Below are 13,921 nucleotides of genomic sequence, written 5' to 3'. Positions count from 1 at the left end.
AGAAGTTCCAGGTAGCATTTGGCACTGAATTCATCACTGATCTTGAAATACTTAATTACTGCAGAATTATGTAAAGAAACCTATATTTGGCCCTGCTGCTTCTCAGTGCATACCTGCTGTGTGGGTAGGCAGGATTTAAATTACCAGAAGGACCAAAGCAACACCAGGCTCATTTTAAAACATGATCTGATTTACCAGAAAGAAAGGCAGTGCAAGGCAGCATGGGCTTTGATCACACCTAATTATGGAGTGTAATATTGGGTACATAGATACGATATTGCCATGGGTGGCTTTTTTTTGGTGCAGAAAAAACAAAATTCTCCTTAAAGAAACAGCTGTGTCCTGCCTGCAGCCTGCAGAAGAATGGCATTAGTCACGTGCAGTCCAACACGTAGCACAGTTGTAAAGTTCGCTCTATGAGACTGACAGGAGCTATTCATATCAGCCTCCTCCACCATCTGCCTGAATGGCAGGCTGCGGGGTAGCAGCAGCCCCCCCTCGCTGCCTCTGCACGGCCTCAACACTTAGTGCCTGCTCAAAATCTGTCCCCAAGTGCAGAAAATCGGGGATTGAAAGCAAGGAGAGGATGTCAGTTAGGTCAAAGCAGACTGTCGAGAGGAAAAAAAAAAAGGGGGGGGGGGGAAGTGGAATGAGTCAAAGCTTCATCTGGTGGGAGTGCCAGGTTGCTTTTCTCCTGGGAGCAGAGGTGTTGGCTTCAACAAGGATATGAGGAAGGAGAGCAAAGGGGATGACTGGACAGCATGAGTCTGTGGACAAATCCCATATGCTCCCTTCCTCCTCCCTCCCTGAGTTTAGAGGACTCAGCTCAAGGGCAGGACCAGGTTGTGTGAGGGTTAGTGCCAGGGTGAGATGACCATGCTGTTGTGTGCAGTGCCTGTGTGCTGGGGTGAGGCAAGGGATGCTGAGGGCTTTGGCTGCACCCTTGTGCACACACTGTCAGGCATCCCTTGGGGCCTGGCGGCAAGGACCACAGGCCTGCAGCCCTGGTCACCATTTGCCCTTCCTGGATACCTTCCAGGTCCTTTGATTGGGAGCCAGGCTGCTAGCTTTTCCCGCATCAGTTTTCTCAAAGATTAATTTAATTCCCAGAAATATTTATTAAGGTATCACAGAGGGTTTTTTTTCCTTCAAAATGAGCTGCAGGTCCTGTGATAGACAGGCTCACATCCCAGGCTAGGGCCAGATTCTGACAACCTGTTTGGAGGCCTGAACAACTCAGTGTCCCCCCTTTCAAGGTCATACTGGATGGACAAGGATTCATTTTCATCCTACCACTTGTTTTTCCTTCCCATTTCCAGACACATCTTTACTGTGGCAGAAAATCCTGCTATCAGTGCCGGAGGTGTGTGGCTCCTACAAAGCATGGTTACTACAATCCTTTCCTTTGCCATTGCATTCACTCCTAAGGTCGCCCAGTTCTTGTGATATGATGCTAAATAACATCTTCCATTTTTACGCCATCAGGGCATCATTAACATCCTTCCACTTCAATTGTTGTCAACAAGAAATAAAAAATCAGGACCCCTGAGGAAGAGCTTTAGTAGTCTTCCTCCATCCCAGTGGTTCTCCTTTCTGGAACAATACTTCTGGTTTCACCATGAGCCATCATCACCTCCCTTCAGGCTCCTGGCACTTCTCAAAAGCCTTCCTCTTTTTCTGAGTGTGAAGGCAGAGCAGGGGCTTAGGAAACAGCAGATGAGTGAAAAGATAAAGTGCAACTGAAATACTTTTGCTTTTATCTGCCCTTAATGGGTAAAGAAAAGGAATGATTCACAGATGGTCCATCTGGGAATTTTCCACCTTATTTTCTTACCTTGTTTCAAAGCGATTGGAGCCCCATTTTCTCTTTCCTTCAAAGTGCATATTCATTAGGCTTAACAAGGAGTTGCAGGATTGTAACCCAAATGGGGAAAAATAGTTGAAATTTAAAAAAAAATAATGGTAATTTGGTCTCTCCTCCCCTCCCCTCTTTTTACCATTGTTGAGAAGTCTTGTTTTTCAAGTAAAAGTTTGAAACGTTCTCTGTTGGGTTTTTGTTTGTTTGTTTTAAATTAACGGAGATTGCCTGGTTTTAACACCCATGAGGAAAAGATGAGGATAACAGTGTTTACCATACAGATTTGCACCTCAGACAAAAAGATACCCCAAATCAAGGTGGACAAGAAGCCCCTGAGAGCTGATTTCAGTCCAGGCCTGCCCAGAAAGTGTACCATGTAAGACGTACAGTGGATAACTTGACAGCAGGATGAACCCTGTGACAACACCTGTAGCTCGAGCTAGGATGAAAAAGAAGTTCCATTTTAGGTGAGGAAAAATAATTTTAAGTAAACTAATGTCAAAACAGTGACCTCTGTACCATCTCTGCACCACTCAGCTATTCATTGAGTTGCTCTTTGCTTTACAGACAAAGTAACAGCAGTGATTTGGGTGTTCATGGTATTTGAACTGCTCAGAGCACTTAGAGTGGAGGGATCCGTTTCCCAGTTAATAGTGTGCATTATGGTTAGTGGGTCTGCTTGCATACTCCAGGCCAGTCTGGTGTTGAAATACCTTTGCTGAATGACCCCCTTAGCCTGTAAATAAGCTGTGTGATGTCTTGGTGTGCAAGCATCTAAAGAGTGACATCACTTTCAATGAGTGACACTTTAAAAACACTTCCCAGGTATTTTTGTGCAAGAAAAATCTTTTCTCTCTCCTTTTTTTCAGTCTTGAAGGAAATACTGCATGTTTAGGAGTGGCCTGGATGCAACTCTGAAGTGAAAGGATTTATTCCTGTGTTTTGTTTAAAAAAGCAGGAGTTAGAAAACTTTACATACCAAAAATTCCCAAGACAGCTGTCAGGGGTTGACATGTCAGATATGAAGTGGCTCTCCAGCTGCTCCCTGTCTGCATGCTGGGAAGGCATGTGGAGACATTTTTTCAATCGCTGTACTAGTTTGACATGTTCACAGTTGAAAATGATGTATCATTCTTGAGCCTTTGGTTAGTGGACACTTCAAAGTGCATTGGATCCTTGGAGAGGAGTGCCCTATTGTTAATTGTTCCTTTCACATGTACATTGGGATGAACATGGAGATAGCAGCGAGGAACAAAAGGGCTCCGGTGGTCTCTTAGAGAAACACGGTGCAGCTCAACCTGAGTCTGACCTTGAAAGGGTGGGCTGCTCTGGTTTTTAAATCCTGCTTGCCGATTCATTCCCCTCTGGCTCCCAACCGTTACCCAGTTGCAGGGGAATGGGCTGCTGGAGCAGTGAACACAGAGGGGCATGGGGAGCCCCTCTACCACTCCCATGTGGTGCCCAAGGAGCCATGGCCTCAGTGAGCATTCCTCCAGGAGGGAACAGGCAAGGCTGGAGTTTGGGGGCTTGGAAACAGTTTCTGCAATGGGCGTATTAGAGGTGTGCTGGGTTTTACTTAATCTCCAGTAGGCAGGCAAGACATATACTCTCTGCTCAGTCTAACTGACCCACTAGCCCTCATTTTCAGAGCGCAGTCCAGGGGTCTTGAGCCCCTGTGACTGGAGGTATGCATATATGCATATATACATACATGGCACGAGTTTCCCAGGCCTCTGAGAACACAGGTCATTAACATCCAGAGACAATCCTTTGGTCCCAGGCGCCTGTCCTATGTTTCTCCGCTTTCCCCTTATCCCTTGGACAACCAGCTAGCTCTACTGGGAGACTGAACTGTGCAACATGGTGTCCAGGTTGGGTTCAAAAGCTCAGGCACAGGAGGCAGTTTGTTCCTGCAAACAGAGATGTGATCTCCTGGTGTGCATCTCTCAATGAGCTAAACAAAACCTCTCCTTTAGCCTCAGCTGCACAGAAGGATCTGTGCTGTGTCACAGAAAGGCCAAATCCCAGCTAGTGCATCCTGAAATATATGTTCAAGTAGGTGACTAGAAATTGCCACTCCACCTTCCCCAAATCATCCAAAAGGAGAAGCTTGCACAGAAATTTGAATGCTGGTGTGAGGTGGATGATAGAGTGTGCAGGCAAGGCTAGCTGCTCCAGGTCTCCTAGGGAATGAACTGCTTCTGAAGTAGAAACTAGGAAGAGAGAGTCATGTCTACAGTAGCAAATCAGCCACCATGTTACAGCCCACCATGGTGTCAAAGGCTCTGTAGCGCATTCTGCTGCAGGACGTCCTGGCCCCAGGGTCTTCCTAGATCTGAAACACCTGAGCCTGGGCACCAGCACATGTGGCTCTGGCAAGACTGGGAGAAACTATGAGGAGAGGGATGGCTGCACTGGGTGCACCAGCACGGGGACACTGAAGAGTCATACTTGAGGCCTTTGCCCAGAGTTTGGTATAATGGCACAGTCTGGATTTTGTCCTTCTCCAAGGAAAATCAGAATAATATAAATACAGCAAAATAACCATAAAATGTAGCTGTTTTCAATCCTCAGTCCTCAGGTCTTTGATGCCTCATATCAGTAAGGTGGATTTGACTTGCAAAATGGCTAGGACTTCAGTCCTTGCTTTCTCTAGGGCATGCATGTTTGGTCCAGCATCACCCTGACAGTGCATGTACAGGTCTGTACTCTCTCCACTGTTCCCATCCACAGGGGGCTGCAGTCTGGAGAGCAGGAGTAGCAATGCTGCAGTCATGGAAGGCAGCAGGTCCCAGGCTGGCGCACAGGCAGTCAGCATGTCTGGTGCACACTGAGGGCAGCCCTTCTGCTCTCCTCTTCCTCCAGCTCTTAGTTTTACTGTGCTATTAAGTTATTGCCACCCCTTAGGGATAAGCCGGCAAGAAGGCGGAGGGCTCACGTAACTCTGTATTAGTAAAGGAAGCAGCTCAATTAGCATTTCACACGCCTTTTCTTCCCTCTCTTCTTACCTTCCCTGCAGCGGGCATGCTTTCCCCTTAAAGGATTGTCCTGTTTCTGCTCCCTGCCAGCGTTGGCAGGGTGACAGTAGTCGAGTGTGCAAACTTGTGCTATTGTCCCCAGGCCAGGGGGAGTCATGGAGACCCACTAATATGACACAGGAAAATGTTTGCTGATGGCAATTCTATGGGCTTTGTCTAACTCTTTCTCCATCATGACGACTCGATTTAAGTCTCTAACTGTTTGACTACAGATGCAAGAGTACTATCCAACTCCATCCTTTTGTCCGGGTAGTTTGAATGGGTAATTCAGCTTTTGTGTAACTCAATTGAGGGGGCAAACATAAAGACAAGATTCTTGAGCGCTCAAGCTCCCTTTCCATGGATATCTGCACATCTCTTTAGAGATTTGTTCCTTCCCTACCTTTTTCTGACATCATCCTCCCCTTGAAAAAAAAAAAAAAAAGGGCTGTGATGGGGAACGCTTGAAAGTAGGCTAGCCCAGTCCCCCGTATTACATTGTCCTGTGCCAATGAAGCATGGTTAGTATCAGCCCCCAGACAGCTTTGGGGAGTGCAGAGAAAAGGGTGCCTAAACTTTCCTAACTCATCCTCAACATTTTCCCTTTGGATTGTGTAATTTTTTAAAAAGAAAGGCCTTGGTAGGGGTGAAGAGGATAGGGAGAATGGTAGAAACCTCAGGGAAATGATTGTATTTATTAGCTGTCTTTCTGTGGCTGTCCCCATGGTGACAATTTGTGATGGCAAAGAATGCGAGGAGGGGAGGCTGATGCCTGATTGGGATGCTTTGTATTTGGCAAAGTGGCTTCTGATTGGCCTGGGAGAGCCCCGAACTCAACGGAGTCGATATTCATTCAGCTTGCTCAAGTGCTTGCTAAACTGCATCCAAACACTGGCAGGCCCTGGCTGCCTCTGCCGAGGTTGGAGTGGGTAACCTGCCTAACGAGATTAGTGGGAAAGGGGAAGGGGCTCTTCTCTGCAGCGACACTGCAGCTGCCAGCACCGGTGAGAAAAACTGCTGCGGGCTGGGTGAGTGTCCACACTTGCTTACAGGGAGGCGGGAGTAGCCGCCCAGCTTCTTTCTACCTAAACGCTATCTAACAAGATTAGGCACCGGGCTGGAAGGCATTTGTGAGCTAGATCCCATGCTGGTGTGTTCTGGGGCAGCCGTGTGGGGTGGTGGGCTGCAGGCATGAGGAGGCTCCAGTGGGAGCTTGATGATGGACAACTTTGTGCGGCTGAGAAGCTTGACATGTTCCCCCACCCTCCCTTCGTTTGTTTGGTGCTGTTTGAACCGAGATCTCTTAAGTCTGCCCATCGTGTTTCACAGGTTTGCCAAGGTTTGCCTGAAGGTGAACGTTTCATGGGAAGCTTTACAGGGCACATCCAGTGAGATGGCATCAGACAGCGAGGTTAAAACCCTACTGAACTTTGTCAACCTGGCCTCCAGTGACATCAAAGCGGCTCTGGATAAATCAGCTCCCTGTCGCCGGTCAGTTGACCACAGGAAATACTTGCAAAAGCAGCTCAAGCGATTTTCTCAGAAGTACTCCCGGATCCCTCGGTGCCACCCCAGCAAACCCACCGAGTGTGGCTGGCGCAGGGGGGCAGAGGACAGGGGCCATAGACCTCTGCCCGAGGCACCTGACCCCAGCCCCCATGGTGGGGCTGCTGCAGAGAGGGTGCTGCAGACAGCAGCGGGGGAGGACAGCCTCCCTGAGGAACGGATTTTGCAGGAGCAAAACCCTGAAGCCACCAGACCAGACCAGGTGCCCATGAGGAAGCGACAACTCCCTGCCTCCTTCTGGGAAGAGCCACAGCCGGCCCAGAGCCTGCTGGCCAGGGCCTATCCCACCAGCCCCGAGGGGCTCCGAGCCCCCGGAGACCCTCCTCCCTCTGAGGGGAAGAAAAGCAAACGGAGCCCTGACACTGGTGGTCCAGAGAGTCCCCCTGAGCCTACCCCACATGCTGGGGACAAGGACCCTGCTGGCGTCCTGTCAGGTCAGGTGGGTGCCTGGACCTGCTGCCCCTTCCCCTGCCCTGGGCCAGGGGTGTACCAGCCCCCTGGCACACTGTCCCAGTCGCCCTTCCTCGGGCTGGGGCTGTGGAGGAAGAGTGCCGCCACACTGTCGGCGGAGGTGCCGCATTTCTGCAAGGAGGCCGATGGCATGGGACAGAAACTCTACAGGCCGGTGGTTTTGAAACCCATCCCCACCAAGCCTGCTGTACCCCCACCCATCTTCAATGTTTTCAGCTATCTTTAGCCAGGGGTGTTGGAGTCACGCTGAGCACCACAGCTCCTGAGAGTGGATTGAAACATCCGGCTGGGCACCAGGCATGAGCTGCTGGCAGCGTGAAGCAGCAGGGGGAAGGAGGCTGGCAATCACACCCTCTTCCTTGTGGTCAGGCTGGAGTGAATTAGTAACTGTTGGAAAGCTACTCAGGCTCCACTCTCCTCTCAGTATACAGGTGTAAACTGAGAATAAGCCTTACAAAGCTGGTGGCTTGGAACATGAGGCAAACCAGAGCTCTTTCATCAACGGGCATTGTCTGTGCTGCAGAGAGCAGGGCTGTGGGTCATTCATAGCCACACTTGTAACACCTAGGAGACCTCCTCCATGTGGGAAGATCTTTCCAGGTTTGCCCTGCAGCAACAGCAGTGAAATGAAATGAATTAAACCCATTCAAAGAGTTTTCATACTTTAAAATAATTCCAGAGAAGTCAAGATATTCAGGTCAATTCCTTTTGCATGCAAGACACTGGAAGGACGGTATTTAATGTAGAAACCACACTTGTGAATTGATTTAAGCTCTTCTTGCACTTAAATACTGAGAGAATTAAAAGAAAAAAATATGGGAAGAAAGGAGGTAATTTTATTTTGGAGATTCTGCTGATGCAGTGTGTTTATTTTTGCCCCACAGGGTAGGACACAGGTTTGATTTGCAACTGGTGGGTAGATAAGAGGGCTGAAATCTCTGTCTATTAGAGTGATATAAATCAAAAGCAATTTTTCTGGGGCTGGGTAATTAGCTAGTGTTAAGCTGGTGCAAATGGAAGCAGGATGAATTTTCACATCAGGATTTGTTCTGCATCAACAGAACAAATGAAAAATTGTATTACTTGATTACAAACCCATAAAATATGATAGGCATAAAAAAGCATATAGAATACACTGCTTTGATTTCTGGCTCACAGATGTCTTTTATTTTGCCTGACTTTAAGAAGCTATCACAAGACCTATCTACAAATTATTTGCCCAGTAATTTCCAAATTATTTTAACAAGTTGGCATTAAAGAAGTTAATAGGAGATATTTTTAAACTTAGATTTCTCTTCAACTCTGGGGTAAGTGGAGCTAAGGCACAGAACATGAGCTCTGAAAGGTTTAATATTGCAGCCTTATGTATTTATTCAGTTATACTGGGGTAAATCACTGAGGTCAAGAGAAGTGTATTGCAGGGTTGGGGGAGGAGGGAGAGGGAAAAAATGGACACCTGTGACCTCTGAGGGCCTGCTCTTATTGAAGTTAATGGGAACTTCTCCCAGGATTCAATAAAAAGTGGCCTCATTTGGCTTGGTCTCTGGCTAATTTAGCTCCCTGTGACCCTTGGTATCTCTGTAAGGGGAAAACCAGTCAATGCTTCCTTTAAGTGCATTGCAGTAATGAAAAATTTATCATCTTCAGCAATTGTAGAGTATAATTTTTGATCTTCTGATGGGTCTTGGTGTTATATAACCAGGTTGCAACTTCTGTTAGGATATGAACTGTTCTTAGGCTAAAAATAGCTAATTCTTTTCGCAAACCTTACAGTATAACCCACTAGTGTTTAATTACATAAAAAAATGTCTGTAACGTGTTAGTGCAGCAGGCAAAAAGCAGAAATAGATATGGCTTTCATTGCTTTCTGCTTACCACCAGCACTTAATATATGTACCAAGCTTGTATAGATTACTCCCATAGGAGAGAGAGCAGGAAATGGCAGCACATACCTGCAACTGCATGCAAAGTGCCAAAGAGCTGATCTAAGGGTTCAAGACATCAGGTGAGCTTTTGGTCCAGAAAGGAAGATATGAATACACTTAGATGTCTTTCCCTTTTATTCTGTTTGGGAAAAAATAATCCACGAAGAAACTGCCTCTCTCCGTGAGGCTTTCTAACAGAAACCAGAGGTAGTACCCTCGTTTAAGTTAATGGGAGAACTATTTCTGAATTTGCAGGATTGAAGACAAGGAAATGCTTTTACATAGAAATATGGGTGCTTTCTCACACCATTAGTCCTCTGTCACTGTTGTAATCCAGATGAAGTCAGATGCTGAACTCTGTCTCAATGCTGTCAATGTAGAGGAGCCTTCTTGGTGTTGATCTGGATTTCCATCTGGGTGACCAGAGAAATTGGTGGAAAGAACCACGAGTATTGCAGTGACTGCTGTAGGCAAATGTTCCTGCTCGAATTCAGAAGGGAAATTTGAAAGTGCTGCATATTGCACCAGAATATAGATTTCTATCAAAATTAAAATACTTGGCAAAATGGATAGCCTCTGTAGAAATTTTATTTCTGAAGAAATTCATAGAAATAAGAGAGTTAAAGTCAAATTTCTACATTTCAGATATTAAGTTCTTTTTTTATTTTTTTTTTAAACTGTCTCTTATTTGAATGTGTGTTTCTGTACATTTTCCATGTAATAGAATAGCATGTTTTTAAGTTATGATGAAGCATTGAACCAGACTGTTCCAAATGACCTCTGACACAGAGATATTTATGCACTTATCCTCAGATTTAAACTGATATTGCTTTTAAAATCCTTTGTGACATGGAACTTCCCAGCCCAGGGCAGGCAGTGGCCCTTGCTGGGGCTCTGAACTGAAGCAGCAATGGAGTAAAACACAAATGAACAGAAGACAATTGTTAAGTATATTCAAGATTATTGAATGGGGATGTGTGAGATTTTCCAAAAGGTTTGCAAAGTATAGCAACTCTGTCTGCTCTCTAGCAATACTTACTGTTCTCTTATCCTTGAGATAAACATCAAAATTATTAAGTGTTCAAGCTTGGACTGATTCAGACTTTTCCTGGCTATTTTTGTGTTTCGTTGTTCAATGTTGCTATTCAGGACAGCTGATAGTCCTTCAGAATCGATTTATTTATTCATACTTTGTTTGAAAGATGGAAACATAACATTCAAAAGCTGTTATTTACTACAACAATGCAAAATTTAAACTGTTAAAACCACAATACCTTATATAAATAAGGGGAAGGGAGAGGTGGATGAAAAAGCTTTCATATAAAATGAAATAAAAAATCAAAAAGTGCACAAGAACATCAAGTGAATTGCATGTTACAGTAAAAAATGTACAGTAACCTGGTCATGAAATATTTGTAGAACATTTCACATAAAGTCATCATCTCTGAAGGAGTCTATCTATCATATTCAGTAAAAACAAGCTACTTTTCCTTGCACTAGAACTACTGATCTGCTTACAAAGCCTGGTTTATTTGGGTTCTGGGGTATTTGTCTTTTCACAGTAACATGTAGATAGATGCATTAAATGCACATTGAATTTGTGCAGATTCAGTATTGTACACAAAATACTGTCAATGACCGGAGTGGAGAGGTAGCAGGCTCCATTTCAGTGCAAATAATGTAAACTAGTTGTGCGAAGATTAAGCAGAAATGATTCAGTAACATTGTAATTACCAGATTCCCCCTCTAACAAACTCTCCTCAGCTTCTGTTTGCACTGTGCACTTTTCCTTCCTGCAGTTGCGGTACATACCCATCAGATCAGTGCTCTCCAGCTCAGCGAACCTCCTCATCAGTACAGATGGTTAAAGGCAACCAGGACATGGGTCTCCCAGTAGAGATGAAAGTCACTTAGTTGAAAGAAGAAATGGAATTTCCATATTTGCTCCACCCAAACCCAGTCTCAACTTCTCCAAGGACAGAAAAAGACATTGCAATCCACAAGACTTTTGTGTACATAACAGTGGGGAATTTCCACTTTGGGATAGGTTATGAAATCCCACCCCTGTTGTTATATATGCAGTTGGTGACCAAATCCTTCTAGTAGCCAGCTGCCTCCAGGGCTGTCATTGCACACTAAACAAGCACTGAAGTAAATGATCTTCACCAATGTGTGTCTATATCCATCACCCTCTATGACTCTATCATACTCATTTAATTTCAAGGAATTTTCTTCTGATTTATATCAATATGAGTAAGACCCAGACCTTCACTGCTCAAGCCCCCTAAAATGAGAGGTGCACAAACTCCATAGATAATTTTCTATTAGGCCCTTTCTACAGGTCCTATAGGGCCTTTATTGGCAAAACTGGTCTAAAGATTTCCTGTTCTCCATCCCTTTCCCTCTACCCAGTATTTTTCCAACCTGAGGCAATTCCCTGTTCACACTGCAAAGGGTAGATCTTAAACTGGTAGTAATGGAAGGCACTTGACAAAATTTCAGCAGTGGGGGAATCTCACCTGACTTTCCAAAACTTTGTAAGAAGATCACTGTTCAGTGTGAATTGAAACTGTTGGTTTTTCAACTTCTTTAGCATTTGGGAAGGGGACAGCTGTGGACAGAGTGCCCACAGCTGTAAACAGTAGTTCTGCTCACATCCTGTCCTACAAGTGCTGAACACATTTCACAAAAAACCATCACAGAATCTGAACTCGTGTGCCCAGACTTGTTTTGTGCAACACACTTTTACTCCTGTGTTAAGGTAGAAAACTCCACACAAATAAAACTCGGTGCAATGCATTTTCGCTACTTACATTTATATCTGATTCCATGGGTGGCATGCAGGCGAACAAACAAAACCAGATCTTTCAGGTCTCTGGTGGGAAATCCAAATAAACCATGGTGCACAGCTCCTTAATCACCTAAGGTAAGAACGAGTGTGTGTCTAGCATAAGATCCACAAAGATGTAGTTCCAAATGTAGGTTTTTCCATCCTTATTTAGATGCCTAGTTAAAAATAAGGCACTCATCAAATCAGTTCAGCAAGTCACACCTGTCAACTGAGCTGTAGTCACTGCCAATAACCAACCGTTCATGGGCTTTTCAGCCTCCCCAGCTGTGAGGGAATGTGACTTGTTAAAAACTTCACTAAAAGAATTTCACGGACAATTATAGTGGTTCAGCTGATAGATGGTAACTTGTTAAGCTGCCATAAATCAGCTGTAGATCTGAGCTGGAAATAGGTGACCTAATTTTCAAAGAAGCTGAGATACTAACTTTCAGTGTCAAAGGGAGCTGATAGATACTTCAAACCTCTAAAGTCAGGAAATTCAGAGCTAAATCCTAAGACATTTATTCTGCCTCAGTAATATCTGACACCAAATGTGATCCCATTGGCTTAGTGGAACTACACCTGGCACAAGCAACTTGACATTGTTTAAGCACCTGAATAAGGATTTGGAAGCCTAATTCTGGGTATTTGTTTTCATAAATCTCAGTCTGATTTCCATAATTTTGAAATAATATCTCTTCCAGTGATGGTATTGTTATAGCTACATAGGTCCAAGGAGTAACAGAGGCTGGGCCTTGTAGGGAGCAAGATCTCCTAGAGAAGGAACAGATAAAATCGGTTTATCAGTGTTGCATCTCCTTACATACCTCACCTCTCTCCTTCACATCACTTTCTGCTCCTCTTCCCCGCGGGCTTTGTTCTGTCCTGACACCAGCTCCATGACAAAGTAAAGCTACTGTTTACAGCGCAGCCACTTCTAATTTATATCCCACGCTCCCCCCAAAACAAACAACATCAGAAACTCAGAATTGCCTTCAAATCCCCAGTCTAGAAAATGTTCTCAAGCAGAATTTAGCTTTTTTCTCACTGCAAATGTAATGCAAAATGAACTGTATTCACTATGTGCAAATACAGTTCTTACATCCTTCTTAAATAAAACTTTCCTTGACTTCTACAGGAATCAGCATTTCTGTATTTTATTTCTATTAAAGTCTGAGATTTGAATGTTCAGAAATCAGGTACTCAATAAGAAAGGTCCAGAAAATGAAAGCTTTTGCTTGTTAGCAAGATGGTATCAAAGTATCAGAGAATTAGCAACCAGCACACCTAGCAGAAATCCAAACAGTAGAATAGAAACTGAAATTAAAATCTCAGTTGGTGAAGGAAATGTGTTTGTTTTCCCAAATATGTTGAATCTTGACAATTTCTCAATTTGGATTACAGCAGGGATGCTAAGCTCCACCACAACCCCAGAATACCTTTGAATTCCTCACTGATACTTGCTTCAGCACTACTCATTTTTCAGTGTTGGCTTTCATTTTTTCTACAAACCAAGCTTTGAGGTGAATCATATGTTTTCTCTTGGAAAACCTAACAGCGGTCCTGTGTTTAGTTCTCTGTCTCCATCATTTTCTTCTCACTCATGCTTCAGAAGCCTATTTGTCTTCAATTAGTCGTTGGAGGGCTATTGACAAAGCCAGCAGCAATTCCTCCCCACCATGCACAATGTGTGCCCTTGCCATGCTGATGATGCTGGGTGTCATGTCAGGAAGCCGCTGTATGTCCAGTGTGCCTTGGGTCACTGTGTGTAATTATGCTGTAAGTATTGAATCAGTCTGTCTGGGAGAGGCAAGGTGTTAAGAAGTTTAATGCGGTTTCTTCCAACCAGGCTTCGTACCTTGATGCGGCAAAGATGGGAAAGAGGTCGTGGGGGCTCTGAAAGACAGGCAGGTCAGAAACATGAGCCAAACAGGTTTGAACTTGAGAGAGACAGCTTGGCTTGGCTGTCAGTGGCAAGAGCAAAATGGGAGAAGGAGGAATGAAAAAAGGGGGCTTTTTCTATAATGGAGGGATGATATAACTTGCATTGGTGGCAGCTCATCTATACTGAGGCATATAGGACACACATAGGGAAGGAAGTGGGGCTGGAGAATGGCATGCTGTATCTCATCTCAGCCTTAGCAATAGGCTTTCTAGGAGGATTTAAACAATTTGCTTCCCAGTACCCAGTCTTCCCACTCAAAATAAACGTAGTAAGTACCAAATTTAGCTTGGTGCCAGAAAGCTAATTCTG

General features: G+C 44.7%; 2 protein-coding genes across 4 annotated transcripts in view; one reads left to right on the top strand and one right to left on the bottom strand.

Moving 5' to 3' along the window:
• The first annotated feature begins 5,670 nt into the window (after nt 1-5,670).
• On the top strand, nt 5,671-8,023 carry FAM181A (family with sequence similarity 181 member A). Of its 2 annotated transcripts, XM_062637639.1 has the most exons (2): nt 5,671-5,903; nt 6,205-8,023. In XM_062637639.1, exon 2 carries the CDS (start codon nt 6,269-6,271, stop codon nt 7,136-7,138), a length of 870 nt encoding a protein of 289 aa, XP_062493623.1. In that variant the 5' UTR covers nt 5,671-5,903; nt 6,205-6,268; the 3' UTR covers nt 7,139-8,023. The 2 variants fall into 2 exon arrangements, with proteins under 2 accessions (XP_062493623.1, XP_062493614.1); XM_062637630.1 differs by lacking the exon at nt 5,671-5,903 and having other exon boundaries at nt 5,990-8,023.
• Nucleotides 8,024-8,495: 472 nt separating this feature from the next.
• ASB2 (ankyrin repeat and SOCS box containing 2) overlaps nt 8,496-13,921 on the bottom strand; it is a 45,311-nt gene continuing 39,885 nt past the window's right edge. For both annotated transcript variants that reach the window (XM_062637606.1, XM_062637597.1), the window contains one exon: nt 8,496-13,563. In XM_062637606.1, the coding sequence (XP_062493590.1) occupies nt 13,427-13,563 (137 nt within the window). In that variant the 3' untranslated portion in view covers nt 8,496-13,426. The remainder of the gene's footprint in view (nt 13,564-13,921) is intronic.

Source organism: Pezoporus occidentalis, unplaced genomic scaffold (assembly GCF_034315485.1).
Source record: "Pezoporus occidentalis ecotype Australia unplaced genomic scaffold, CSIRO_AGI_Poc_V1 ctg115, whole genome shotgun sequence".
NCBI lineage: Eukaryota > Metazoa > Chordata > Aves > Psittaciformes > Psittacidae > Pezoporus > Pezoporus occidentalis.
This window is presented reverse-complemented; position numbering and strand designations above follow the sequence as displayed.

What these genes read in the sequence shown, in the direction of transcription:
- FAM181A (XM_062637630.1), top strand. Translation starts at nt 6,092, where the DNA reads ATGATGGACAACTTTGTGCGGCTGAGAAGCTTGACATGTTCCCCCACC.